Source organism: Alosa sapidissima, chromosome 13 (assembly GCF_018492685.1).
Source record: "Alosa sapidissima isolate fAloSap1 chromosome 13, fAloSap1.pri, whole genome shotgun sequence".
Taxonomy (NCBI): Eukaryota; Metazoa; Chordata; class Actinopteri; order Clupeiformes; family Clupeidae; genus Alosa; species Alosa sapidissima.
In genome coordinates, this window is record NC_055969.1 from 5,051,564 (window position 1) to 5,078,676 (window position 27,113).

The following is a 27,113-nucleotide window of genomic DNA, read 5'->3' on the forward strand; positions in this document are numbered from 1 at the left end:
GGACCCCAAGGGACTCTCACCGTTCTTGAGGAAGATGTAAAGCAGGATGATGCGGATCTTGTCGTAGGTGCTGACGTTGGCATCCAGCAGGATTGGCACAATGGCACGCATGGGGTCCTTGATCTTCTCGCCCTCAGCGTCAGTGCCCATAGCAAGATCCTGGCAGGGGGACAGAGAGGGGAGAGACTGAGTGGCCAGTGTGTTCTGTAGCCACCTTCACAGAAGCAGCCAGACGGACCACTGAGTGGATCACTGCAGCTTACTACAGTATGTGTGCATTTAGTGGGAAATAGGCTGACTCTGGTTCAGAAAAATAATCACTTGCTAAATCACATGCTAAAATGTCCAAATACTGAAAAAAAGGCTGGGATTTTGCTAGACTTGCTAGAACAAAGAGGAGACCTAATCAACACGTCAGCATTACATTATTCTACTATGCGGAGCAGGTTTCACATAGAGTTAAGTTCTGTAGCGCACACACGCGCACACACACACACACACACACACACACACACACAGAGACACACACACACACACACACACACACACACACACACACACATACATACACACACACACACACACACACACACACACATAGACACACACATACACACACACTGACCTGCTCTACACGGCACAGCTTGTCCACAGTTCCTTGGTAGTGCTTCATGCAATCCTCAGCCAGCTGCAGATGAGTGGAGTACTGCAGAGAAGGAACAGTTCCATGGGGTCAAGAAGGACAATCAAGAAGGATAGAATTGAACAGAATAGAATAGAATAGAATAAATAATATATTATCTTTTGTAAAGGGACAAAACCATTTCTTTCTATTTGTAGATGAGTATGGTTGTCTTCAATACTGAATGTATCTCTGTATTCTACATCCGAACAACAGAATGTATGACCTTCAAGAGGGTGCTACTCTTTTCAAATACCTCTCCAAACCTCCTTAACAAGAACTCATGAACATCACAATGTAAAATGAGGCTATCTGGATAGGGCAATCATCTTTACATGGTATCCAGTGAGCAGATAGCTGAGCGTAAGGTACTGTAGGTATGGCTGGACTGACCTTGCTCAGCTCCTTCTGGTACTGGGGCATCTTTTTCAGCATCTGAGAGAGGTCCCTCATGGTGGTCTGCACACAAACAGAATATGATCACATGGTATTGTTTAGACCCAAATACAACACAGGAATAAATACTGTATACATACACACATAAACAAATATACACAAAATACACATACTCTCATTTGTGCTTCCGTAATTTCCCAACTATTAGCCGCAGTTTATATATTGATTTTGTAAAATTTCTTCAGCTATGAGGTTGATACACGGGGGCAGTTAATATGGTATTAATACAGTTTTGTTTCTTTTAACTTGCATAAAATACTGTCCTGTGGCTTATACACAATGCGGCTAATACACAGGAAATTACTGTAAATATGTACAAATCAAAAAGTACATACCGTAGTGTAATATATCTGCACTATACTGTACTATACAATACTCTACTGTGTAATAGTAATAGCATAGATGTCTATATCCACTACTGTGTATGTAGTGTTCCACTGCTGTTTGTTTCTTGATGTTATGCAATGTTGAGTGGGATGTTGGATGTTCATAAATAGTAGGCACTTCCTGAGAGAGTGATTTGGCACACATGGTGTCTCACATCAGAGGTCTGTGCTGTGCGCACTAGTCAATCAACATTTAACCCCCCCCCCCCCCCCCCCCCCCAACGCTGGCAAGGGACTTAATGATGAGTCAGCCTTTCTCTGCTACGCCAGGCTACGCTACGACGTGCTACGCCAGCACTCAGATTAACAAGGTTTCTTCCTCCGAGGCAATAAAAGCTCAACCCCCCCCCCCTCCGAACACTTCTTTTTCCTCCACTCCTCTCCTCTCCACTCCCTCCTTACCTTCTCTCCTGTATTCATCCGTTTGCTGGAGGAGAAATCCTTCAAGGAGCGTGTTACCTCCCTGTGGAGAGAGAGTGGAGAGGGATGGGGGATTACTGTCACCATCAAACACAACGAGAGAGGAAATTCCATGAGCTATTATGGACACCCAGAGAGAGAGAGAAAGTATGAAAGTGTGAAAGAGATAGGCCCATATGGAAGTCAGTAATATTCATACATTTTATGAGATATAATTAGCATGCACATGGAAGGACATTATGTCATTGTAGTATGTGCAGACTCATATATCATGCAAGCATTGTAAATGTGTAAATGCGATGTGGCGATTCTTTAAACATATACTTTGTACATGTTTTTTGATATACTTTTTATGCTTTTCAAAATAGGGAGAACAAGACAGAGAGAGAGAGAGAGAGAGAGAGAGAGAGAGAGAGAGAGAGAGAGAGAGAGAGAGAGAGAGAGAGAATGAGGATAGGGGAAACCTCAGGAAATGTGAGGGAAGCGAGTTAGGAAAAGAACAGAGCTGTATAAACTGAAAACACTGAGGTGCTGAAATGAGAAATCTGAACTCGAAACAGACTGTTAGAGGACAATAGGGAGACCAACACAGAGAAGCCAGGAGACCCAGGGCCGAGTGGTACTCACTGGGACACCTCGGCAATGTGTTTGTGTCGCAGTCCAACCCACAGGTCATCGTCCTCGTGCAGCAGGACCTCCTTCTCACGGGAATCTCCCATGCCACTGGTCTCATATCTACACACAGGAGGGCACATTACATTAGCCGACTCAGATTACACTGCAACTCCCAAACATAGAGAGATATTAAGCAAATTGCACAGCTGTTCAACCAGATGAAGATGGCCATCACACTAGCCTCTGGACACAATGACGAGCTGTCATTTAAATGTCTTATCTCAGTTTAAACTATGCATGTGGCCAGTGTTCAAAACAATGTAATTCAATGACTACACTAGATGTTGAATTTACACTGATAATGATAAACAGAGGTAGTATTTCATGCACCATGCATGTTTGTGAGTGTGTGAATGTGTGTGTATGTGTATGTGTGTGTGTGTCGTGTGTAGTATGAAGTGGGTGTGTGTGTATGTTTGTGTGTGTGTGTGTGTGTGTGTGTGTGTGTGTGTGTGTGTGTGTGTGTGTGTGTATGTGTGTGTGTGTGTGTGTGTGTGTGTAGTGTGTGTGTGTGTCCACTTCTCACTTGTAGACATCGTTCTCAATGGGCAGCAGGTCGTAACCCATAGCCTGGAAGGTGAGCTCATGCAGGACAGGGGACACTGGGTCGAAAGCTCGGTCCAGGATGATGAGCTGAGAACGCGCCTTGTCTGGACCCTAGAAGGACAGTGGACAACGTAAACACACGTATTTCAGGAATATGAGAAAGTGGTACAACCAGAGCCATATAAAGGTATCTTTATATGGCTCTGTGTACAACGCATCACGCCAGGCATCATGGAAGTTGTAGTGTTGTTAAGAGTGATCTTCATCTGTGATGTTGATTTGACCTGGGAGCTTGTTTCTTCACACAATGGCAGAGGGCCAATGAGTTCAGTCAGGTGCTCAAAACAAGTAGCTGCAGGCTACTGACTCACAGGTTTTCTGAGAGTGCCCCAAAGGCCTCCTTAATCTGGTAAGAGTGCAATTTGGTGGCCTGGGACAACCATGGCAACACAGCATTAGATTACTTTTGAGCTAATCTGTGCATCTGCACCCCAAATAGGTTGTGTCTTCATGAGACTAAAACTCAGAATCATTTTTAAAGGAAAGTGAAAGAAAAGAGAGTCAGGAGAAAAGGAAGGGGTGTGTGAAACAGAAGATTCGGACACTAAATAAGTTAAATACATTATACTGTAAATGGAAAAAAAGCTTCAGTTACATTTTGTTTCTAGGATTTTCAAGGGGTGCCAATAATTGTGGCACTTGTGAATTTCACAAAATTCATTATTTCTTTTTCCCCACGGAATAATTTTACTCTGACCATGAGTTGGATTCTTTTTCAGTATGTCTTTTTCAGTATGTTTTTGTATGTCTATATAACAAAATGTCATCATTATATGCATGATATGCCATTCTCACACAGATTCGATGCATCCCCTGAGTCTAATATTCTTGTGTTGCTAAATGGTTCTAGATTATTCTAGACTGACATGCTAAGGGAAGTAATGAGCTTGAGAGTCCTACTGTTTCTGGTTAAAGTCATTAGCAGAAAGGTCACCCTTAAAAGGGGGAATGACACATCAACCCATTAAGAGGGAAGCAGCAAGCTGCCCCTGACTTGAATCCAGAGTCCTGATAGCAGTCGGTTGTAGGTTTTTATCTAAGTCTGACATTTAATTTCATTACGATTATCGGTCTCCCTCCCCCTACAGAGCTCTTCCTTTTCTCCCATGGAAGAATAAAAACGTGATCTGTAATTCTTTCTACCTCTATCTGTTTTCTCTGCCCCCTCTCCCTCTTTCTCTCCCTTTCTCTCTCTTTCTCTCATTCTCTCACCTCTCCCATTGTGGGGTCGTCAGCCTTGTAAGCGTCCAGTTTGTCCTGCACCAGTTGGGCCAGGGTGGAGTTGTCTTTGTAGTCTCTGTGAAGTGAGACAAACAAGCAGAGAGATTAGCCTTCCACACAAGTTCTACCGGAGGGATGTGCTGGCTGTTCCTATTGTTCATGACTCCCCTCAGTTCCTCCACTTTGAAATAATACCTTCCAAATAAATGCTAATGTTAGGTGAACTTTAGGTGACACTTCTGAGTCTAGAGACGTCATGTGAGATTATCGAGCCAATGTGAAACAAGGCCAAATTGGGCCTGTGGTTTTGTACAACATTTTATAGACGTTGAAACCACACAACTAGCTCTGTTTAAGTTTCTCATTGGTGGATTAATCTTCATCAACATCAACTGGTTAAAGCATTTTCTCATCTGCTTCCAATTCTAGGGTGCATTTCTGAGAGTTACAACCAACAGCCCCCCCCCCCCCCACACGCCCCCTGTCTCTCACCCTCGGTATCGCACGGCGGGATACTCCTTGAGCGTGGCACACAGAGTGGCGATCTGCTCAGCCAGGCGCTCCATCACTGAGTTCTTCAGGTGGGTCTTATGGGGGCTGTAGAAGCTCTGGAAGGCATCAGAGTTGTCTAGAGAGTACACCTGTACAGCCACACAGGCAAATACACCACACACACACACACACACAAAAGGAGAGAGAGAGAGAGAGGGAGAGAGAGAGAGTGAGAGAGAGAGAAAATCATGAATATGTGCTTTCAGGATGATAAATGACATGAAATCCCTGAAAAAAATGATTCATTATTATTTCTAAGTGCATGTTGTAAACTAGAAAAGACAGTACAACCCCCTGAGGAGCATTTCCTGTTTATCCGGAGTGCTGCATGTCTGGGTGCCCTGCAGAGAGGTGACAGTAGTTGCCAGTCTCCTATCACTGCTGCAGTGGCTGCACTACATTACAGCTAGTCCTCTTTAGTGATAAAGAACGCAGAATAAGCCAGTGCTGTTTGGAATTCAAAGACCTGTCTGTCTGTCTGTCTGTCTGTCTGTGTGTGTGTGTGTGTGTGTGTGTGTGTGTGTGTGTGTGTGTATGTGTGTGTGTGTGTGTGTGCGTGTGTGCCTGCATGTGTGTCTGTCACTGTTGGGGGATATGGCATCCTCTACTTGTGTCTGTGTGAATCTCTGTTAGGGAAGTCACGCTGCTCTCTGACAGCAGCCCCTCCCCCTCCCTCTCCTAACTGCGCATGACACGGCCTCACTTGTGGAAGTGTCCTCCACTGGCACACACACACAAACATACACACACACACACACACACACACACACACACACACACACACACATACGTACGTACGTACACACACACACACACACACACACACACACACACACACACACACACACACACACACACACACACACACACACACAGACAGACAGACAGACAGACAGGTCTTTGACAGACATGCACAGGAACACACACATATGCGTGTCGTATACACACATATGTACACACATAGAGGTACACACAGCAACAGCAAAAACACAGACCTTTGCACATATACAAAGGAATATGCATAGACACACACACATTAACAGATACACAATACACTTTCTCTGAGGGCAGCGTCACATACAGTTTATCACTAACAATATAAATGCACACTGACACAGTCTTCCCTCTCCTCTCCTCTCTCTCCCTCTCTCTCAGTCTTCTATCCTCTCCATTTCTTTCTTTTGTCGATCCCTTTTCATCTCTCTCCTCCTCTCTCTCCCTCTCTCTCCTCCTCTCTCCCTCTCTCTCCTCCTCTCTCTCCCTCTCTCTCAGCATCTCTCACTGTTGCCCCCATCTGTCCAAGGTCACATGACTGTCCTTCTGCTCAGCAGATGGGTTCCTCTCTCCACACCTAGGCGCTCTCTTGCCCTGTTCCAATTGGCTGCCTCGTGTTGTGTAGATGCCCTGACGGCCAATAGCAATGCGGAGCTTTATCTGTGTGTGTTTGCTCCCCCTTTCCCTTTTTCCCCTCAGTGTGAAGCGAGCTGCAGCATCTCGCCAGAAGCCAAACTCCTCTGACTCTTCTGAATTAATCATAGAGGACAGGATGAGCAAAGAATTGTTGGCCAGGCAGCGCTCAACTGGCTCGCTTCTAGAACAGTCCGTGGGTAGAGCAAAGGAAAGAGAGATACTGTGGCACGGAGAGAGAGAGAGAGAGAGAGAGAGAGAGAGAGAGTGTGTGTGTATGCGTGTGTGTGTGTCTGGAGAGTGTGACTCAGGAGATGCTGCTACCTGTGTTTACTCAGCTAACTGTCCCCGCCCACCATGTCCTCTAGCCAATCCCCTCCCCCTATTACTGCCTCTTGCTTCTATTTCTGGAATTTTCTGTGTCTCGCTACTTTCCAGTCTCTGTCCCACCTTTAGGCCCCTTTACTCTCTCTCTCTCTCTCTCTCACACACACACACACACAAGCTTTTCCTTAATGTCCTTTCTATCCCTCCATGTCTCTTTCTGTTCCCTTCTCTCATCCTCATCCTCTCTCATTCACTGTGTAATCCCTCTCTCTCTCTCTCTCTCTCTCTCTCTCTCTCTCTCTCTCTCTCTCTGTCTTCATATTTTTGTCCCCTCCCTCTCTCCTCTCTGGTCTGGTCTGACTGTGTACCTGAGACTCATAAGGTAAGAAGGCGATGTTGATCTCAGTCAGCGTCTTGATGGATTTGGAGGCGCGGCTCTTCACCAAGTCGTTAAATATGGGGTCAGGGCAGGCTGGAAGCAGGACACAGGTTCAGTGGTCAAAGTGAGGCGCAGACAGAGAAATACAAATTCACAACACTTACATTTACAATGACATTTTTTGGCTCATGTAGATTATTCAGAGCAAAGAATAAAATATCTTTAAGATACACGTTAAAATTTTAGAAGTACCTGTACAACACACTAGTTTATACCATATAAGCAATATAATACAATATAAATGTTAATAAATTATGTAATATTCACCTCAATATGCACAATAACACTAAATAGCGGAGCCTTGATTATTTTGTTATGATCTCAGAGTGTCAGAGTGAATAGTGGTGTATGTGTACGTGCGTGCATGCAGGCATGCGTGTGAGTGTGTGTGTGTGAGTGTGTGCATGTGCGTGTGTGTGTGGAGATTATGTCATGCTGCATACAGGGCTCTCCAGTGAAGTGCTCTCTGCTACTCACAGTCAGTGAAGAACACATGAGCTGCTTTGTACTTGGCTGAATGAGAATCTCTGAAGTCACCAACTAGAGTCGCAACAGACTGGAGATGAGAGGAGAGAGAAAGGAGAATTAGAGTTTTTTGTGTGTGTGTGTCTGTGTGGTGCATGCCTCTTTGAGTCTTCCTATTTGTTTTCTTTAGAGTGTGTATCTGTGTGTGTTTGTATGTGTGTGTGTGTTTGTGTTTAAGTGTGTGCGCGTGTGTGTGTGTGTGTGTGTGTGTGTGTGTGTGTGTGTGTGTGTGTGTGTGTGTGTGTGTGTGTGTGTGCAGCAGTTGCAATAATAGCACCAACAATGGTCCACAGGAAAGAAGGATTGAGGGATGTTTGCGTAGGCTGTGTCAATAGCATGTTTGTCGACACTGCCGCATTCTGCATTGTGTGTGACATATGGCCAGTGTGTGCTGTGTGAACACACTGCTAACTCATTGGCTCAGGCCGCTGAACATGGGCTATTTCTGCTAATAATGCTTTCCCAAAAGCTGAGCCAAGTGTGAAACAGGAACATGTGTGTGTGTGTGTGTGTGTGTGTGTGTGTGTGTGTGTGTGTGTGTGTGGTGTGAGGGTACCTTCTCAGTAGGAGTAATCAGATAGATGGCCTCAAGTGAGGGAAGAGGCTCTCGCCTCTTATTTATATCTTCAACAACTATGGATATAGATGGAGGAGACAGAGAGAGAGAGAGAGAGAAAGAAAGAGAGAAAGAGAGAGATGCAAAAGAGGATTATGCTTCCCATTTTGCGAACATGAGTTTGGTTCCAAAATGCTACAGTATATCCTCTATTTTAATTAATTTTTATAAATCCTTCTTTTACATTTTCTTTTCCCAAGTCATTTCAGTAAAAATGTAATTGGGTATTGTTACTTGATTTATCTTTACTCAATCAAAACAACACAACTGCAGTTTTATTGATATTACCTGACATACACAATTAAATAACCTGACTTATTAATGTTTTTAAAAATGGAGATATAGCATTTTGGAATCAAACTCTTTATATGTAATATCATCAGAACAGAACAGAACAGAAAAGAACGGAACAGAACAGAAAGCCATGCAGAACCACTATGTCCCAACAGAACCCTCAACTTACTAGTGATGCCCTCTGACATGATATCCGTCATCTTGCAACAGGAGGACAGCATCCTCATGCTGAGCTGGTCCACAATGAGTGCCTGAAGAGGCAGGGAGATTATTTTGTTCATACGAGACACAGACCCAGAAAGGGAGTACTGGATATAACATGTTATTAATGCTATTAGCTACATTTAGCCAACTACTAGTCAGTAACTACGATCTATATGTGGAAGATGGCAATAAGAAATGAGTAGTGAATGATGAACCATAGGAACCAGTTTGGTATTACATACCAGCGCTGGCCTTGTGCGTCACTGTAGAACAGCTCTCACACTTGCTGAGTTAGTTCCATTTCAGGATAGTTGAGAAATGACTATGGTACAAAAACTACAATTCCAAAAATAACCTTAGCCTAACATAGCCTTAGCTTCCAGTGGAATTTGTTAAATCTATTTACATCTGAAATGTATATCAAAGCTGATCACCACCACTTTGTTTACAACTTCTCATCATGAATCGTCTTCAGCTGTGCTTTACATGCACCTTTCGCTATAGACCAGTTTTCTTGGTCAGTGGCATAATGATTTATAGAGGGTGTAAGATAGCGATTTTTGGATCATGCACTAGACCACACCTTCTGCCAGATCCCTGGGTGCAAGGCTTAATAAAAGTGAAGAGAATGGCGCAAAATCTGCCACTGGCTGGGTGTCAGATAAGAATAAGCTTTATGTCGGGTTTTGCGCCGTATTTCTGATCATCAAAATAGAGTCCTGTGGCTTTTTAAACACCTGCAACCAGGTCCGTAGCCTGGACAATCCAGACCCAAATCCGAAAAATTCATTCACATGATATAACCACAACTTAAAATGCTGACAAAAGTTGGGACTGGTTAAGATTGCAAAAGAACATTGCACTACACCAGGGGTCGCACAACTAGCCTAGAAATCTAGATGCACCCTAGCGGCGGCAAATTAATTTGCTCAGCCTGTACGTCTAGTATCAAACCATAGGGATTTCTATTGGCTGACGCCGTGGACGTCATCCAATCACAGCGCTCTATTTTGTTAGAGAGTTTTAAGGCAGCTTAACAGGATAACGACAGTCCTGCGACGGTGAACAACAAGGAAGGTGGCTATGGCGAACGAAGAGTGGTTGTTTGAATCGGCGTTGGCGTCAACTTTGAAGGAGTTGGACTTTTTTTTTTTTTTGAAAGTTGAGCAACACAATGCACTTAAGTCATTCCTTTCGAAGAAGGATGTATTTACCGTTTTGCCGACCAGATACGGATATGGTCATAGCGCTGGCCTATTGCATGCCTAGGCAGTTTGAAAGACAATTCTCTGCCCGCCCCTTGGATTAAGCGAGGTGAATGGTTCGATTCCAGACTATACATTTCAATGATAGGATGGCCCGCCAGGCTAGTCGGCAACCTCTTTGAACTGCAAGTTTAAAATGTTCTTGTTAATTAGTTTGTTACCCTTTTCAGTTGAAAAAAAGTTCAACATCTATTTTGACATCTGACAAATTACAAGTGGAATAGACATTTTACAACTGCAGTAGTCGGTTCTTAGGCTGACCCAAGTTCTCAATTCTATTCAGAACTTCCTGGCCTCAAATTTTGTGGCGGGGATTAAATTCGGGCTGGCTACCAGGCTAGTCGGTAGTGATTGGCAAATGAAGCTTTGGTGAACCACTGAACCACAGCAGTGTGAACCTAGCGACACTAGCTGAAAAGCAAAAAGATGGCCGCCACACATACATTTTTCAACATAAAAGTCCTTAGCAAACCAATATTTTTGGTTACATATACTGGTTTGGGTAAGGACTTTTATGTTGAAAAATCTACATGTGGCAGCCATATTGGATTTTTTCATTAGTGTTGCTAGCTTCCCACTGCTATGGTTTAGTGGTTCACCAAAGCTTCATTTGCCCATCACTACTAGTCGGTTCTCTTAACAAGCACCAAAAAATGGTAGGAAGTGGTAAAGAAACTCGTTACAGGATGCTTGACTAAGAACACAAAACTGGTGGGATGCTAAGAGTTTCTTATTATATGGCGTTGGAAACTCTTAACATCCATCCAGTTTTGTGTTTAAAGATGGGTCAAACACCCTGTAAAGTTTGTTTCAGGTTCAAGTTTCTCTATTGCAGTCACTAGCAAAACTAGCCTGTTAGCTAACACTCAACTGCATTTTGGAACAGCAGAAGAAACATTCAACTAGAGTCTCAATCCCCATCAACCCATGATGTGAAATAGTCACGAAACCATTTGCAGTTTGGACCCTTTAAACCCTTCAGCATCAAAAACCTTGTCAACAGGGTTCACTGTCATCCACTGCAGAAATATAGGAATTAACCAAGCACCAGCTGGACAATTAAGCTACAAAACATGAACCAAACAAACAAAATGTAAAAATATAGCCCAATGTAGCGATAGCTATTAGCAAGTGCAAACATATTTGGTATTTGGGAATCAAAATATCACCAACAGTAGTTGTGGCTACAGACACTAAAAACAGACCCTTCTCTTTACCCATCCTTTACATCACACACTGTCAGGAGGGTGTGGACCCATGCAATGGCTAAATCTGTCAAACGTTGCATCTTAAAGAGCACTTTTACCTGCCAACATCAGACAACACCAGTATTCCTGTCAAATGAGTCCCATGTAGTGAAGCAAACACTAAGGATAAGACTGGCAGCAACGTGCAGGTGTTCTCATTACTCACATCTGGGTCAGCATGGAAATCAGATTGTCATAACAGGATTTTTAGGACACAATTAAGTCTCCTCTGAGAAAACTGGAACAATCTTCTTACCTTCCATTCTCCCTTCTTCTTCACCTTCTTGATGACATCATTCATAATCTCTGTGGAAGAAAAGGTAAGACGTGAACAAAATGCACAGCCATGCAGTATGAGCATAACAACCACACAACACATATTGTTACTGTATGCAATTTATCAATATCAGTTCAATAAGGTTTTTTTTGTATTGGTGCATGGGTCAAAATACTGTAAGCGGTAGGTGCACATATTCATTAAGAGAAAAACACTCTCACAACTGAAAACACTTCTTTTTAAAAATGCCCTTTAACATGGTCAATTTGAGCCATTGTTTTATGCACAGCAGCATCCAGCTTCCGGTTTTACAGGAAGCAGCTGGCTTCCATATGGATGGATTTACTGCAGAATATCAGAAGAATGAATTCTCGCTAGCATGCATGCACAGGCACACAAGTTCACATAAAACAGAACCCACATAATTCACACAATTTTCGCTATCTCACTAGCCTCTACATTCTCTCTGATCATCCTGCCTGCCACTCTGCTATCCTTGACTGAATGCCAGTCCTGTCACCAATCTCTCTTTGGCTAGAGGGTGCCCACTCAGTGCCACACACCATACCCCCCACTCAGCGACACCTGATCCACCTGGCTGTGCCCACTGGCACAGAGACTAATGTGGATTAGCAGAAAGAGTGGCTGGCAGTGATGCCAGGGATACACACTGGCTTCCATTCTGTCTGACAACGTGTCGGCAACCTTTTGAAACTTTGTGTTGCTTTTTTCCGCACACCATGATTGTTTGAAACCATGATCACCCGCCCACACACATTTGTCTATCATTTGTGATTTGCTCATGTGATGCAACACTAATGCACTTTTGTGTAATTCATTTTCAACACTGCAATAGACAAACAAACAGTAGGCCTCTCTTCAGCTGTGTCTTTCTCTTTCTGTACATTTGCCTTCTGTAGTTTGTCTGACATGAAAGCGTCTAAACTAGGGGTGTAAAGATTAACCGATACGTATCGGTATCCGTTTTTAACGTGTAAGATACGGCTACATCGATATGTTAAGCCTATAAAGCGAATAAAACTGAAATGAACCGGTCGTTATATCGATTTACTTGTTACGAATCGGTTCACAACCTTTTCTGCTCGCTCAGACTCTCATTTACGTTGCAAGCAGCGCGTTCATCCCACTTCCTATTCTAAACTACTCGTGGCACGGATTTGTGGGTAATGCTCAGTTCATATTCACTCAGAATGTTCATATTCACTCAGACTTGGAACAAAATAGGCCCAGTTCATTGATATGTAGGCTAGGCCTATTTTGTTCTTGTAGGCAATCTGAGAAAAGGCCAAGATTGTTTTAAACACTGTTTTATTTTATTTCGGTATTGTCTTACCTCAACAATAGGCTACAGCTCCTTGAAAACAATCAGATATAACTCTATAAAATCTATAAAGTCTATAAAAATGTATTTTTATGTTGCATTTGGCTGCTGTGTTTGACTGAAATGTAGACTATTCTTTTTTCATTTCAATACAGTATATGATACAAACCTCAGTTTAGATAATCATATTCACACATTTTTTTGCCTAATTGACATGACCATGATAATTGATCATATAAAATGAATGTGCACCTTAAGCAAATGATAAAAAATCTTTCAGAATGCTTTCCATTCTTCAACTGCATCGAACTGCATCGAATCGCATCGCATCGAATCGTACTGAATCGTTTTTTATGAACATGTATCTTTTCTTGTATCGAATCGTGCCCATGTATCTAGATGTGAATCGTATCGTCTTTTACATGAGAGATTCACACCCCTAGTCTAAACCCTACAGCAGGACACAGAGCATTCGCTTGGCAATACCATATAGTTCTTGTGTCTAAGGTTATCAGATCCATTTAGATAGCTTGTTTGATAGCGCTCACTTTCTGTCACTGATCCAATGCCATTTACGGTAAATGGGGAGTGTTGTTCATGCATATGTGTGTGTGTGTGTGTGTGTGTGTGTGTGTTGCCTAGCTCCAAAGCCCTTAAAGCATCTCACAGAGGTCAAGTGTTCTTGTGCCTTTTGCATTTGTGGCCACAAAGAAAAAAAGCTGATTATATATTTCTCGCAAGTTCTTTCAACAGCAAACCAATATGAGCCAATCCCTTTATCAGAAAAGAGGCTAATTTAGCATGTGTGGGGCAGCTTCACAGCCTGGCCATTCTGTGGGATGCAGAAATGGAGCAGAAAGTCATAAGGGTTTATGATGCCAAAAATGGAAATCATCCAGCCATGGACTACCACAGCCCCAGGGTAGTCTTTAACCAAAAGTGTGTGTGAGAGAGAGAGAGAGAGATAAAGAGAGAGAAAGAGAGAGAAAGAAAGAGAGAGAGAGAATGTGTGTGTGTGTTGGATTCTATTGGTGTGTGTTTTGTCTGTCTATAGTCATACGATTATTCAGCAATTCAATCATACAAAAGGACAAAAGGAAACCATAGCCACAGACTCCATATTCAGTATTCCATCATAACAAATAAACAATAGATCATAATTCAGTCTCTGTAATGTTTTCTTATATTTGCACTAAGTCTAAATTGTTCAGTATAGAACTAACAATTATGAACTGATGGAATATCTATTTGAATCCCTTGTTTCAGGGTCTCCTGCAAACTGACTTTCTTACAGGCAGAATCAAAATAATCCTCTTGGGATCTTGTCTGATAATCCTGTGTTTTTCACACATGCTAACCGTTATTAGCTTGATCACTGTGTTAGCCATCTGTCAATAGCACTGGGATAAATGTGATTACAGCAGAATTGGTTTGCTGTTTGACATTTGATATCACTAGCCCCATCCCTTAAGCCCCTCTGAGCCCAACAACATCTGGATTGGGCTACAGATGGATTATCTCTGTTTAAATACGCGGACCATGTTGGACTCAGTTGCTGAGATTACAGAGGCAATTCAGGGCTGCATTGTTTGTCTTCTTCCTTGTTGAACTGTTGTGATGTCAGTAGGAGAAGGAGGAGAGTTACCTGCTAAATGATCACCAGTCAGTGTCATATCCCCGACACGGAAACAAATTGACTGGGCCAATGCAAATCTGTTGCCCTTCAATCAAACCCAACAGAACCCAACGCAACTCATGTTTTCAATAAAGAATACAATCTGCTATTGCATTTGAGGGCCGTCGACATCACTGAGGGCAACCCAGTTTGCTTTCTCTGTGTATTTTATCATCATAACAGGTGCATTAGACTATCTTGTGCACAGAAACCCAGCTATGAATAAAACAAACAAGATACAAATGATTTAATCCACCTACTTGTGAAAACTGTATAAAAGTTTATTATCATGCAGAACACGGATGCAGAACACGGCACAATGCAATCATAACATCATCTCCATGGGGGGAAAATGACCCACCTACTTTTCAATCCTTGGGGTCCTTGTCCCATATCTCTCACTCCCATCATGTGATGTTACATTACCTATCACTCTCCCACAGAACATTCATCAGCAGCATAGTGCAGTACCACAGCCCCTCCTACCTCCATATATGGTGTGAATGTAATCTAGGTGAATGCGCTCTGCATATCAAGTACCTCTCTCTGACCTCAAGGTCATGACCAGGCTGTTCATGTCATCTACATACATACAGTATTCCCCATTTGCTTTTAGTTCCATGTGCCTGTGCTTTCCTCACACATAGGCCAACAGGGTATGTTATTTATTTATGCCACTATGGTGGGACAGTAAGTCAACCTTGCCCAATATTGTATAATTTCAATGCAGTCCTTACAATGCACTGCATTTCTTTTACCTCCATTTTGTATATCTGTACATGGTCAAACTTCAGATGGTGATGATGATGATGATAATGAGATGAAGCACTGCCTCGAGGATGAGTAATCAGAAATCTTGTCAATCTGAATGGTCTCCAGAGAGAGGTCTTCTCTAACAGCAGCACACAGGATTTAAAGACCCAGAGGCAAGGTGCCTTGTGCCACTGAAGCACTGGCCAGGCTACAGTACAAAGATCGAGTGGATCAGAAATGTCAGCAAAAGACCAATGTCACTGGTAATGCCATTAGGCACTGCTGTCCTTTCTGGATTAAATTTACAACACTCAGTATGTTTCTGTGGCTTTCTGACACTATGACCTAATGGGGGTTTCAGATTTAGCTTTCCAAATAACATGGTGACACCATCCATCGGATTCCTAAATTACAACGTAGGCTATCATTCAAACTGCAGTCTACTAGCAGAATGTATAAATTATAATGTTTAGATCCTCCTTGATAGGACTATCATTCATCAGAACACAAAAACACAACTCCTTCACCTCATCCCAGAAACAACATACTGAATGCTTTAAACCAACAGAGTGTACCATCTCACAATACCTGCAGCCAGGCGGGGGAGGGGGCTGTTTTAAAATGGTGCGATCCACAGTTGTTGTCATGGTAAAAGGAAAAGGATCTTTACACAAGGATGTTTGTTAATGACAAACCCCAGGATTTTGTAGAGGGCAAACCTAGGAACATCTGGGGAAGGAAGTAGTTCTTCCAGGAAGGTCATTCAGGACAATGAAATGGATAATAACAATGATACATATTCTTCTCAGGGCCGATAGTAAAACAGCATGCTGCTTGCAGCAGACTGGATCGCATTACCTTTTCAGGTTTGTTTGTTTTTTCATTTGTGCTGAGTCATGGTTTGTTTTCTGTTATAAGCTTTGTTGCGCAATATCTGGCAAATTCTCCAGGCAATGAAAATATATAAACTCCCTATAACGTTGCATATCTCTGTATGTCTTTGCATTTAGCAGAGCAGATACTGGTAAACATATTTACTGGTAAACTTAAATATAACTTAAACATAAATGTAATAACTCAGCATAAAAGTTACTCATTTCCTTTATATATAAGTGCCGTAGTAGAGAGATGATCTCAGGGAATATTGCCTGAATGAACTTGCATTAAAATCAAATTAAAATGTAAATCTTCTTCACTATCTTTGTTTTCTGACTGCACCTCGTTTTTATTGTTTGCAGTTGGCGAAAATTGATCATAATAATAAGATAGCACTTGTGAAATATTCACATATGAAATATCTATTTTTCTTTTGCAATATTTACATTTATCATGCACACTTCTACCATTGTGTGGCTGCTGCTAAATGTGTCAAGGTTATTCCAGGTAATTTTTTTTGTGTATGTGACATTGTGTATGTGCATCCACGTACATATAAAGTACAGCCACAACTCAATGCTCTGTGAAACCCCACATCTGTTACACATGGTTCTTTGAAGCAATGTGGATGCCAGAATATTAAAAGACATACAAAAACAAGTACAATTTCATCTGAGTACAACACAGTGCTGATCTTGACTACAAACCTCTAATTACTGTGTTTAGTGGAAAAACACAGACCTGACACAGGCCTAGACACAGGCAGTGGATTGACCAAAGCAGGAAGGGAGGTTAAAAGTTATCCTGCTGTACCGGACATCCTGCTCCTGCATGCATCAGCATTGGTTTCAGCATGCACCGTCAACATAGAAGATTTAACTCCCTGCAGTCAGATATTTGCAGGAGTTTTGCATTTCTACTTTCCCTACCCCCTTCCTGCGAAGCCTCCTCAGAGCAAATCTGTTATAAATAAATCCCATCCCAATCAATACAGCTCAGAAAGGAGGACACTTTGCCAATCACCAAGAGGGCAGTCGAATGCACTGCTCTCCTGAGTCATGTATTATGTGAATCTCAACAGATGAAAACATGCTTCAACTACAGCAGATTCTCATGATGTTTCTCTCTATGTTTATTTCTGTTGGTTCTGAAGAGTGAAACAAACATTTGTATTCAAATGCAACGTAACCACACCCTAACGTAACGTAACCCTAGATCTCCATGAAGCAGTTACATTACTCTTTGAATTGTGGAATTAAATCTCATACAGTGCATTAGGTCATTATTCAGACCCCTTCACGTTTTTCACATTTCATTATGTTGCAGCCTTATGATAAACCATTTAAATGGATTTTCCTTCATCCACACATTCCAATACCCAATAGTGACAAAGGAAACACAAATGTTCAGATTATTTTGGAAAATCTATTAAATAAGGAGCAGCTGAAGTATCTGTCCGGAAATGTTTGATTGGGTTCCAGTAAGGGCTCTGACAGGGCCCCACTAATAACAGTGTTGTCCCTAAACCAACCTTGCATTGTCTTGGCTGCATGATTCATTGAGCAACATAGCAAAAATGTGAAAAAGAGTGAAGAGGTCTGACCATGTGAATATTGAATACTTTCTCAATACATTGCATTTAGGGCTAAATGGGCAAATCATTTTGTGCTTGACCTTCACTTTGTTTATCAGCACCTGTGCTCTGGCGCTCTATCTGTCAGTGGTTGGTGGTGTGTGTGTGGGGGGGGGGGGGGGGCAGGGGGGATGGGACAGGACCATAGCTAGCAGAACGGGGAGTTGGTGCAGTTGGCCCTAATGGCCAGCTGTTCTCTCCCACGCCTCAGCCTTCAGCCCCAGAAAACAGTTAATGTTAGCAGTTAGCATTCCCTCCTCCTCGTGCTCATGGTGGAGAGTGGATAATACATTTCCGTCTTTATTACATAACACATGCATGGACTGTATAGAGCATGATGGTGTGAGGCTGTCCCATAGAAAACTCCAGTATAATAAAATCCAAAACCATTGTGAACATGTAAAGCAGATGTTAAACAATTACTTGTCCACACTGTTTAGGCTACTGGAAAATGTATTCTAGATCAAGAATGTATAAATGCATAAGGTGACTGCATTAGCAGCAGGCTTGTGCAAAATTACAGAATTAGATTGAAACTGGCTCTTAAATTCCAATTCAATTCTTGAATTATTTTAATTCTCAGAGAGATGCTGCTAACATATATTACCCCGCACCCAATTATGTCTACTACTGACATCAATACATTCCAAGAATGTATTTTTGATGTATTTTTTATGTATTCTGTTTGAGGGGAACAGTACATGTAAACATGCATGTTTCATGCAAACATTAAAAGCATGATATAGAATTAACTTAATCTCTGCTAATCAAGGTTGTGCACAATTTGAATTGCAATTCTGCTTCCTGTTTGCTACCTCAATTGAAATGCAAGTGTGAAGCTGAGAGTGATAAGAATAAGAACGCATGCACACACACACACACACACACACACACACACACACGACACACCTATATAAGCTCATGCCGCCCCATAGGTCTATACCACTCTGTTTAACCCTTCTCTTTCATGAAGACCCTTCTGGGCTTGACACTTGTGATTTCATGACCCACTTTCGCTGCATCTCTACGCATGTCTACACATATTCAACCATAGCAGCTCTTAAAGAGACAGTCATCTATTTTCACAAGCATCTGGCACATACTCTGTGGGTACTGTGTCCTCACCCATAACATGTGGTCACATTCCGTTATCTCTAACATGAATTTGCATGAACCACTGTTTCTATTATGTCTACAGAATATCTACAGTGCAGAATCATATGTTCCCTAGTCTTTATTAACTGGTAACACTACTTTTCACATCCAAATTGTTTCCCTCTGTGCAAGGTTGCTCAGTAAATAGCATTCATATTAAGCTATTTGCTTCTGTTAATAAGGATTTTTTTCTGTGCATTTCATTCCAGTCATCAATATCATTATCACAAAGCCATTAAGCCATACACAGCAAGTGTATATCAGCAGCACTGAGAGCTATTGAACGGCACTCTGATGGCTGCTGCACATCTGATGAGGTGACGTTCTCACCCTTCCCCTGGCACGGTGTCACCCAGAGTCCAAGGACGTGGCCCTGAGAGTGTCTACTTCCTTTCAGAGCGCCGCGCTGAGTCATCACGCTAGCTGGCTATAGCCCACCTCAAGTACACCACAGCACAGCTCGCATTAGCACTGACCAGCACTGCCATGCGTACCTTGAGGACAACTGCAGAAAGGGCCTGACCGTCATTATCACAGGGCAGATCAGCTACTTATTAGAGACTGGTGGAAGAGTAACAAACTTTTCAAGTTTATTTATTTATTTATTTATTTATTTATTTTGGGTGGGGGGCATTCTGTTTGTCATACTGATGTGAAATGTGCACCATGTCAGTTTGTCATACATTTAATTCACCATGAAATTACTTTGCAAGTTCATTCAAATAACGCTTACATGACTAGGGTCCTTTGTGTTTTATCTTACAAGTCCCTTGTGTTTACAACTGGTGAGCTCTTCACAGCCATTTAACCCTTGTGGTGTAAGGGGTTTGGGTCTGTGGGACCCATTTTCAATGTTTGAAAGAACAAATTATGCTATTTATTATACCTTCTAACTCAAACTCATTGGTCTTGGCTCATTTTCTGTGAAGATAATATCACTATTACATATGAGGTGTTCTGTGTGTGTCTGTGTGTCTGTATGTGTGCGTGTCTGAGTGTAGGTGTCTGTGTGTGGGAATGTTGTCTTTCTGCACCTGCTATTCCCACACAAAGTTACAAAATTGCTGCATTTCAATCACTTTCACCTGTTCTGATTAAGTTCTAAGAAATAAGCACCAATAATGATAATGTTTCTATTTTTTCACCTTTTTTATAATGGAATTTCCTAATTTTCTCACAAAAATTATGATCATAAATGTGATCTCACAGGGGTAAATGGCGAATATGAAGCATAAATGATATCTATATCATTGGTAATTGAGCTAACAACTGTTAAGTATTTTTACATAAATTGTTATGGCTGTATTGATTTAAAAGCCTAATAATGTGGTGGGTCCACCAGACCTGGGAACATTGGCTGTGTAACAAAAATATGAACACCTTACAAGGGTTAATGCTAGCTGGAGCTAGCAGAAGGGGAAATCAATATGTCAGCATTCACAAAGAGAACAGTTAGTCGGCTAGAAGGGGGTTTGGTGAAACCATCTGGCCTTTAGAACGGCAAAACACCTCACTAACGTGCATGTCGAAAGAGGTGATGCATGATCAGTGGATGTGTAGCCTCCCTTTGGTGGTGAATGAAGCTTTCTAAAATGTCTAAGTACCAAGCACAATCCACAGTGAAGAATCAGACGCACTGAGTGGCCCGCAATAATGTCCATGTCTGATGCGTTGAATGCATCTGAGGATATACATACCAGTTGTGCATGCCAATTAATACAATTACAGAAAACATCGATATGAATTCATTGATCATCTTATGGAAAATGCAAGTCAGTCACAAGCAGCTTTTAACAACAGAACCGAGAGCCAAAGACTCAAACTGAACAGTCAAACTCAAACTGAAGAGGCGGCAAACACACCCTCTCCTCTTTCTCTGGTGCCTCCTTTGCAAATGTTATCTAACCAGTAATTTAGCTCACACCGTGTGTGGGAGTTCAGCCCATGCAAAATTGATGGTCTCCAAATGCTCTTCATAAATGGTATAACAAAAGCTTCCTTCCTGTTTACACTGTTATGTAATCCACATTAAAAAGTTATAGTCTGCTGCAAAAAAATTACAAATAAAAGAGGGCCACATTTGATCTAATCTGATTGTGCTTCATGATCAGTATTACACTTTCTTCTCATGTCTGACAGTAGCATCTTTTGAATGCCAGCAGCTACAGAAGGTGATTAAATAGTAAGAGAGAGAGAGAGAGAGAGAGAGAGAGAGAGAGAGAGAGAGAGAGAGAAACACAGAAAGAAAAAAAGAAATAGTGAGAGGAAGGAAGGAAATTATGGGGGTCTGTTTGTTATTTAATCCTTCCACAATGTAATGCATAATGAGTAATATGTGTTTGTGTCTTATTTTAATATCACTGAACATCTGTCTAGTGTCTACATCTCGCATAACCTGCAGATAACTGCCATGTATTTATTCATGTATTAGTGTGCATTGGTCTTTGCAGGTGTTCCGCTCCACTCCCGTCACGGTGGAGCGGGCGACGGCAGCAGCCGAATCCCCCTGACAGCTCTGATTTACTCCATCCCACGGTGGCCCTGCAGCTAGCTCGCTTTCTCCATCTCTACAGCGCGGCAGTAAAACATGGCCGCCGATCCAGATTGCCTGCCACTGCTGCTGCTGCTGCTGCTGCTGCTGTAGCCGCTGCCTCTCCCTGACACGAAGACGTGGAGGGAAATAACCCTCACATGCCATTACCAACATGCCGCGAGCCACACCTCTGCCACTGAGATTCCTCTCCCCCCAATCTCATCTGCTACACTGTAACAGCTACAGTTCACCAAGGGACACTTTAGGAAGATCACATCAAATAATTGATTTCATTGGGGTCTATTTATCGTACGTTTAAGTGAATCTTTACATGTATCACCTTCCTGTTCTATATCTATCATGCTGACTTTGCTTTGGGTCATGTACACTTTCCTCCTTGATTGAGTTTTGGATGACCGAATGACCGATTGCCAGTGCCTCAGCAGTTTAGTGCCTCTGCAGTTTTGTTTGTTTTAAGAAGGGGTATGCTGGTTGTGCATGCAGGGCACATAAACCTGCCCTGGCTGGGTGATAGATTTTGCTCTACATCTGCAGAGTCTGCGTCAGTGGTTCTGCTCTGCAACACTGATTCAATTTTAGAACGTCAAAAAATGGAGCCAGCTTTCAACACCTCCCTGACTACCACCATAAAATTGCTACATCATGTCTCTCATATGTGTGTGTACTGTATGTCACTGCATAGTCTGCACACGCTAGGGTGCATGTGTGTTTGTCTGCGTGTATATATGTGCATCTTTGTGTGTGAGTGTCCTGAGGATGTGCATTTGTGTTTTTTTTTGTGTGTGCGAGGGTGTGTATGGTGCATGTGTGTGTGAGTGTGTATGCGCTGATGTGTGCTGTATGTGTGTGCATGTGCACGTGTGTGTGCCTCTGTGGGTCTGAGTGTGTGTATGTGCACATAATCTTGGAGGGGGGATGGAGGACTTCTCCATCTCCGGGGGGGGGGGGGGGGGGGGGGCGTCCTGACCCTGACAGTTGACAGTGTTTAACACACTTCTGAGGAGAGATTTCATCCCCCCGCCGGGCCGGCGCATTAAGCCCACCCATAACTAATGTCCCTCTGCGTCTCCTCTCTCACCCCATTCTGAAGCCAGATCTTTTCTTCACACTGTGTATGCACACGGTACTGAAGTCTGACTGACGACTCCAGCATAAGGCGGCATATGAGTCTGGTTATTTTTGTCTCTCTCTGTTAAATATGTTTTCTCCCGTTCTGTGGTGGCTATAGGCTGAGTCCCTCAGCTGCGTGGGATAGAGGGATGAGAGCTGCTAATGCATGTCTTTCAGGAGAGGAGAGATGCTGGAGCCTTCGTTAGATTGGGCCGTTCATCTTGCTGTGAGGGAGTCTTCATGCAGAAGTGAGAAGTGGAATGTCTGCTTATGTCCAAACCAAGGTGCTTGATCTTGTGGACGGAATGAAACATGAATTTACACACACAAGCTTCCATACACCGCTCCGGGTGTACGTGAACACAGACTGCACTCAGCGGCCTCCATTTTAGCTCATGGCTTTCATGGAAACAACCGTCATTAAAACACTATTCCTACAAATATGAAGAAATAAACATCAAATTACACAGAATGACCAGTGGATAGGACTGCATTTATGGGACAAAATAGTCCAATCCATAACCATAGCAGGGTATCATGTGACATGTTCAACAATAAAGATGGGATGAATGTAATCAGACCATGAGCAAGACATCCCACACCTCAGGGTTGGCACAGCCACAGATGGGGCACAGCAAAATGTGCTATACAAACTAACTAAGCAGATACATGATGAGGAATCGTAGATGTAGATTTAGGGGAGAATAATATGTACACTACAACACACACAGAGGAGATTCATTTTGTAATTTACATTTCAGAATTTTTGATGATTTGTTGTTCCCTCAGCTTCCATTTAATCTGTTCTCAGTGAGGCAGCTTCTGACTATCCTCCAGCCTGAACATGGCATTTTAGCCATCTACTAACAAAATGGTGTTGCTATTGGGTATTTTCCTATTATATCAGGTGGGACAGGAACAGGCACAGTTGACGCAGGCTTGCTGGATGGATCAAATTGGAAGACTAACCAAACCCTCTAACGTTTACCATTTTGTAGTATGTCTGCAGTTGTCATAAAGCTTTGCTATACATTTGTTATAGACACAATTGTTTTCTAAATCTGATAAACCTTAAAGATTCTATGAGCAATGTTAGCACTACTTGCTAACTTCTGACAGACAGTAGAGGAGTCTACCCCAACCAGTAGGTGCTGCTGTGCACCAGCCAAATAATTGGCAGTCAGGGGACACTGGTCTCTAGAAGTTTCCTGATTTTATTGCAGCCATAGCCATGCCAGGTTGAAGCTTTGAATATTCCACAGTCAGCGAATGCGTCTCTGGAAGTTTCCAGATTTTTTACCACTGTGGCCATGCCAGGTTGAAGCTTTTAAACCAGAGAGTGTACAGAACCCAAAAGATTTTTCTGATGCATTGTTTTTCACAGTGCATCTTTTCTCCTATAAGCCTTCAGACTGTAAAGACCTTTTGGTGTATTCCAACATTTCCAAACATCAGCTTGCCAAAACAAGTATAGACAATGCAACCAGAACAAAACAGAATCTGATACATGATGCAATGACTAACCTAATAATAAAAATATTACAAGTGTCTTTCAAATCCAGTCATGATAGCAAATACATCTTTTTTCTGGGTTTGGAGATACAGAATTCTTTCCTCTTGTTGGAGGACAAGCAAGTGCTAGTTGGAATGGCCTCTTACCCTGTTAATGCTAATATTTTTGTCTCTGGGGTAGGTCCAAAGCAAGAAGATAAATAACCGCATGAATGTAATTTACATCAATGAGCTGAAGAAAAGGCAATGAAAACAAAGACTCAAAGTCAGATGGCCTCTCCGGCACACACACAGTGTGTGTGACTCATTCAGGAGGATCCGCTGTTGGCCCACTTACATACTCCTGCCTCTGAACATGTGTAAATGCAGATTACAAGCCAGGGGCGCGCTTTCCAAAACCATATTGTTGGTTGCAATGCAATTTCGCATTGCCAACCAACTAAGTTGCTAACAGGTTAGCAGTAGGCTACTCTACTTTTTCACAACACCTAATCTCATTTCTCATGGAAAGGATGGTCTGCTAAATTCCTTAACCATAAACCATCTTTGACCAGCAAGTCTTCTACAGTCTGACCAATGCAGTAATATCACCACTCTTCTCCCTTTACAAGAGTGCAATGAGTCAAAGGTCATACAGCCAAGGCAAATTGTACAATGACCAGGCTCTTCATTTACTGCATAACAAAAATAAAATGTAAAACGCCACTGACACTACAATATTACACAGGCAAATTCACAGCCATTTCAGTTTTTGATTTTTGTTTTACCTAGATTGTATTTTTAAATGGATCAAATCCATCAAATCTGTGACAGCAGCCATTACAACACAACATCTTTCCACAACGTGTGCACTACGAAGCATGATTAGGGTCCCCCACTGCTGCGAAAAAAACACGGTAAACGAATAGTGCTGCATTTGATTTTTTATTTGAAAATAGGATCTATCATAATTTATACAACCAATGGTCAATTCCGCCTTCAGTGGCGATAAAGGAGCATCAACATCTTCGGCCCCCTTTTACACTAAATTCAACGTGGCCTCACGGCTGATGCTCAGTGAGGGATGCAGAGGGAGAGAGAGAGGGGGGGGTGAACGCCACCCATCCCCCAAGCCGCGCAGGCTCCGGATGATGTGCTGTGTGTGCGTGCTTGTGGCGCGAGGTCTTGTCGCGGTTCGTCTCCAAAGGCTCAAAGCAGTCCAGTCTGTCAAGATTTAACCGAATCATTCATCTATTCTTTAGTGTGCAGCAACATTTCCCCATCATCACATCGTCTCATACAAGGTATCATCCCTATCCTTAACCTTGTGATAGCAATAGAATATCTTACGACATTACGCAACCAGTCAAGATTACGATTGACTGTGGTGCCCCCAGTCTTGACTGTGTAAATTATATTTTAGGTATTTAGTATTTTAATTTAATTTAGTTTAAGTTGCAACTATAGGTTTCGCCTGAATGCCTGATATGCCAACTTTCCGGTTATTCCAATAAAAACAAAACTCAGCTCAGCAATATACATTATTTTTTTATACAGGGACTAGTATAGACAGGTTAATCTAAGTATATTTTAATATACGCCTGCGTAAAATGGCCTGTATCAAAAAATAAGCACCTTTATGTTCACTTCAAGGATAATACTTTATTACACGGAGCCTGACCGTGTAGGCCCAATAGCATCATTATCTGTAGTGATCAATTCTGTCCTTGCCTAGATTTCATATGGAGTCAGACAACAGAGAATCACGCATCAGATATTCTGCCTTTTTTGCGAAACACCGTGGAGCTGGCACAAGAAGCCTACATGTTCCTTTTAATATAGCGTCAGCGAAAGGAGAAAATGCTGGTAGTGAATTTGTACAGTTTTATCCATGCGCGCACCTGTAATCATCGAAATACAACCTACACCAGAGACTCAGAGTAGCTAGGGTTGGGATGCTGAAGCAGTCATTCCCCGTCTGAGTGCCCCGCAGATGGATGCGCCTCAGCCGCAGTCCACCTCTGATTCAGGGCACCCCTGCATTTATACCCACTATTAACAACACACAGTACATTTTACCAACATGTGAATCTGGTTAGGGAACTGATATTCTTAAAGGGGAAAATCGTGTTTGCAAGGGTTCCTGGTTTATCTCAGTTTGTCCAATAATCGAGGGAAATTCGTTCCGCCATTAACTACAGATCTGCAACTAAGAAGAAGTATGCATTTATCTATCCAATTACAAAAAATATATACTTTTTGATTGGTAACGTTAAAACCCATTGGTGTTGTACGCAACGCATTGGCCCAGTGATCAATCATCAGGGTGAGGCTTTTTCCAGAAACAGAATAAAAACACCAGGACGCAATACTATTTGACCACAATGCAAAAATATATCATGTCCAACTATATAACCCCAATAAATCAGTCTACCTGGACATTTACTTGTCACAAGCACGACATGTGAATATGTGAGATTATATATAAACTGATTTGTGTAAGTGACGCTACCAAGCTCAGTGCTACCAACCAAACACCGCATAAATAGTGTTTCACTACCCCACTGGAATATGGGCGTTTCTAAAGGGTCTCTCCTCTGGAAATTTCAGCCGTGAGGAAATTGCGTTCGCGGCCTCAGAAATGAATGATAGAGAACAAAGAAAATATAAATATCCCGTGATAACTTGCAGTGAGGGATTTAGGTTGCATGTCCGCATATGATCGGAGAAATGTCATTGCTGTAGTAACCAGATCAACGCGGTTGCACAATGGCAAAGCATATACCGCATCCATGGAGGACGCGCCATATACGGATAAGCGATAATTAGCTCGTGTGAAAAAGCGCAGCATCATTAATCCGCCTATTTAAAGCAAGAAGAAAACAATACTCCAATTCACTTCATACGAATATGAAAAAAATAAAA

General features: G+C 42.3%; 2 protein-coding genes across 3 annotated transcripts in view; both read right to left on the reverse strand.

The window, feature by feature from the left end:
• LOC121680692 (high mobility group nucleosome-binding domain-containing protein 5-like) overlaps window positions 1-27,113 on the reverse strand; it is a 692,414-nt gene that overhangs the window by 371,719 nt on the left and 293,582 nt on the right. The gene's annotated exons all lie outside the window — the stretch shown is intronic.
• Window positions 1-27,113, reverse strand: part of stxbp1a (syntaxin binding protein 1a) — a 37,326-nt gene that overhangs the window by 10,072 nt on the left and 141 nt on the right. For both annotated transcript variants that reach the window (XM_042060230.1, XM_042060231.1), the window contains exons 2-14: window positions 11,579-11,628; window positions 8,776-8,857; window positions 8,253-8,329; window positions 7,649-7,727; window positions 7,101-7,204; window positions 4,939-5,087; window positions 4,438-4,522; window positions 3,146-3,276; window positions 2,572-2,679; window positions 1,927-1,987; window positions 1,076-1,141; window positions 626-706; window positions 21-159 (exon numbers count right to left, since the gene is read on the reverse strand). In XM_042060230.1, the coding sequence (XP_041916164.1) occupies window positions 21-159; window positions 626-706; window positions 1,076-1,141; window positions 1,927-1,987; window positions 2,572-2,679; window positions 3,146-3,276; window positions 4,438-4,522; window positions 4,939-5,087; window positions 7,101-7,204; window positions 7,649-7,727; window positions 8,253-8,329; window positions 8,776-8,857; window positions 11,579-11,628 (1,212 nt within the window). The remainder of the gene's footprint in view (window positions 1-20; window positions 160-625; window positions 707-1,075; window positions 1,142-1,926; window positions 1,988-2,571; window positions 2,680-3,145; window positions 3,277-4,437; window positions 4,523-4,938; window positions 5,088-7,100; window positions 7,205-7,648; window positions 7,728-8,252; window positions 8,330-8,775; window positions 8,858-11,578; window positions 11,629-27,113) is intronic.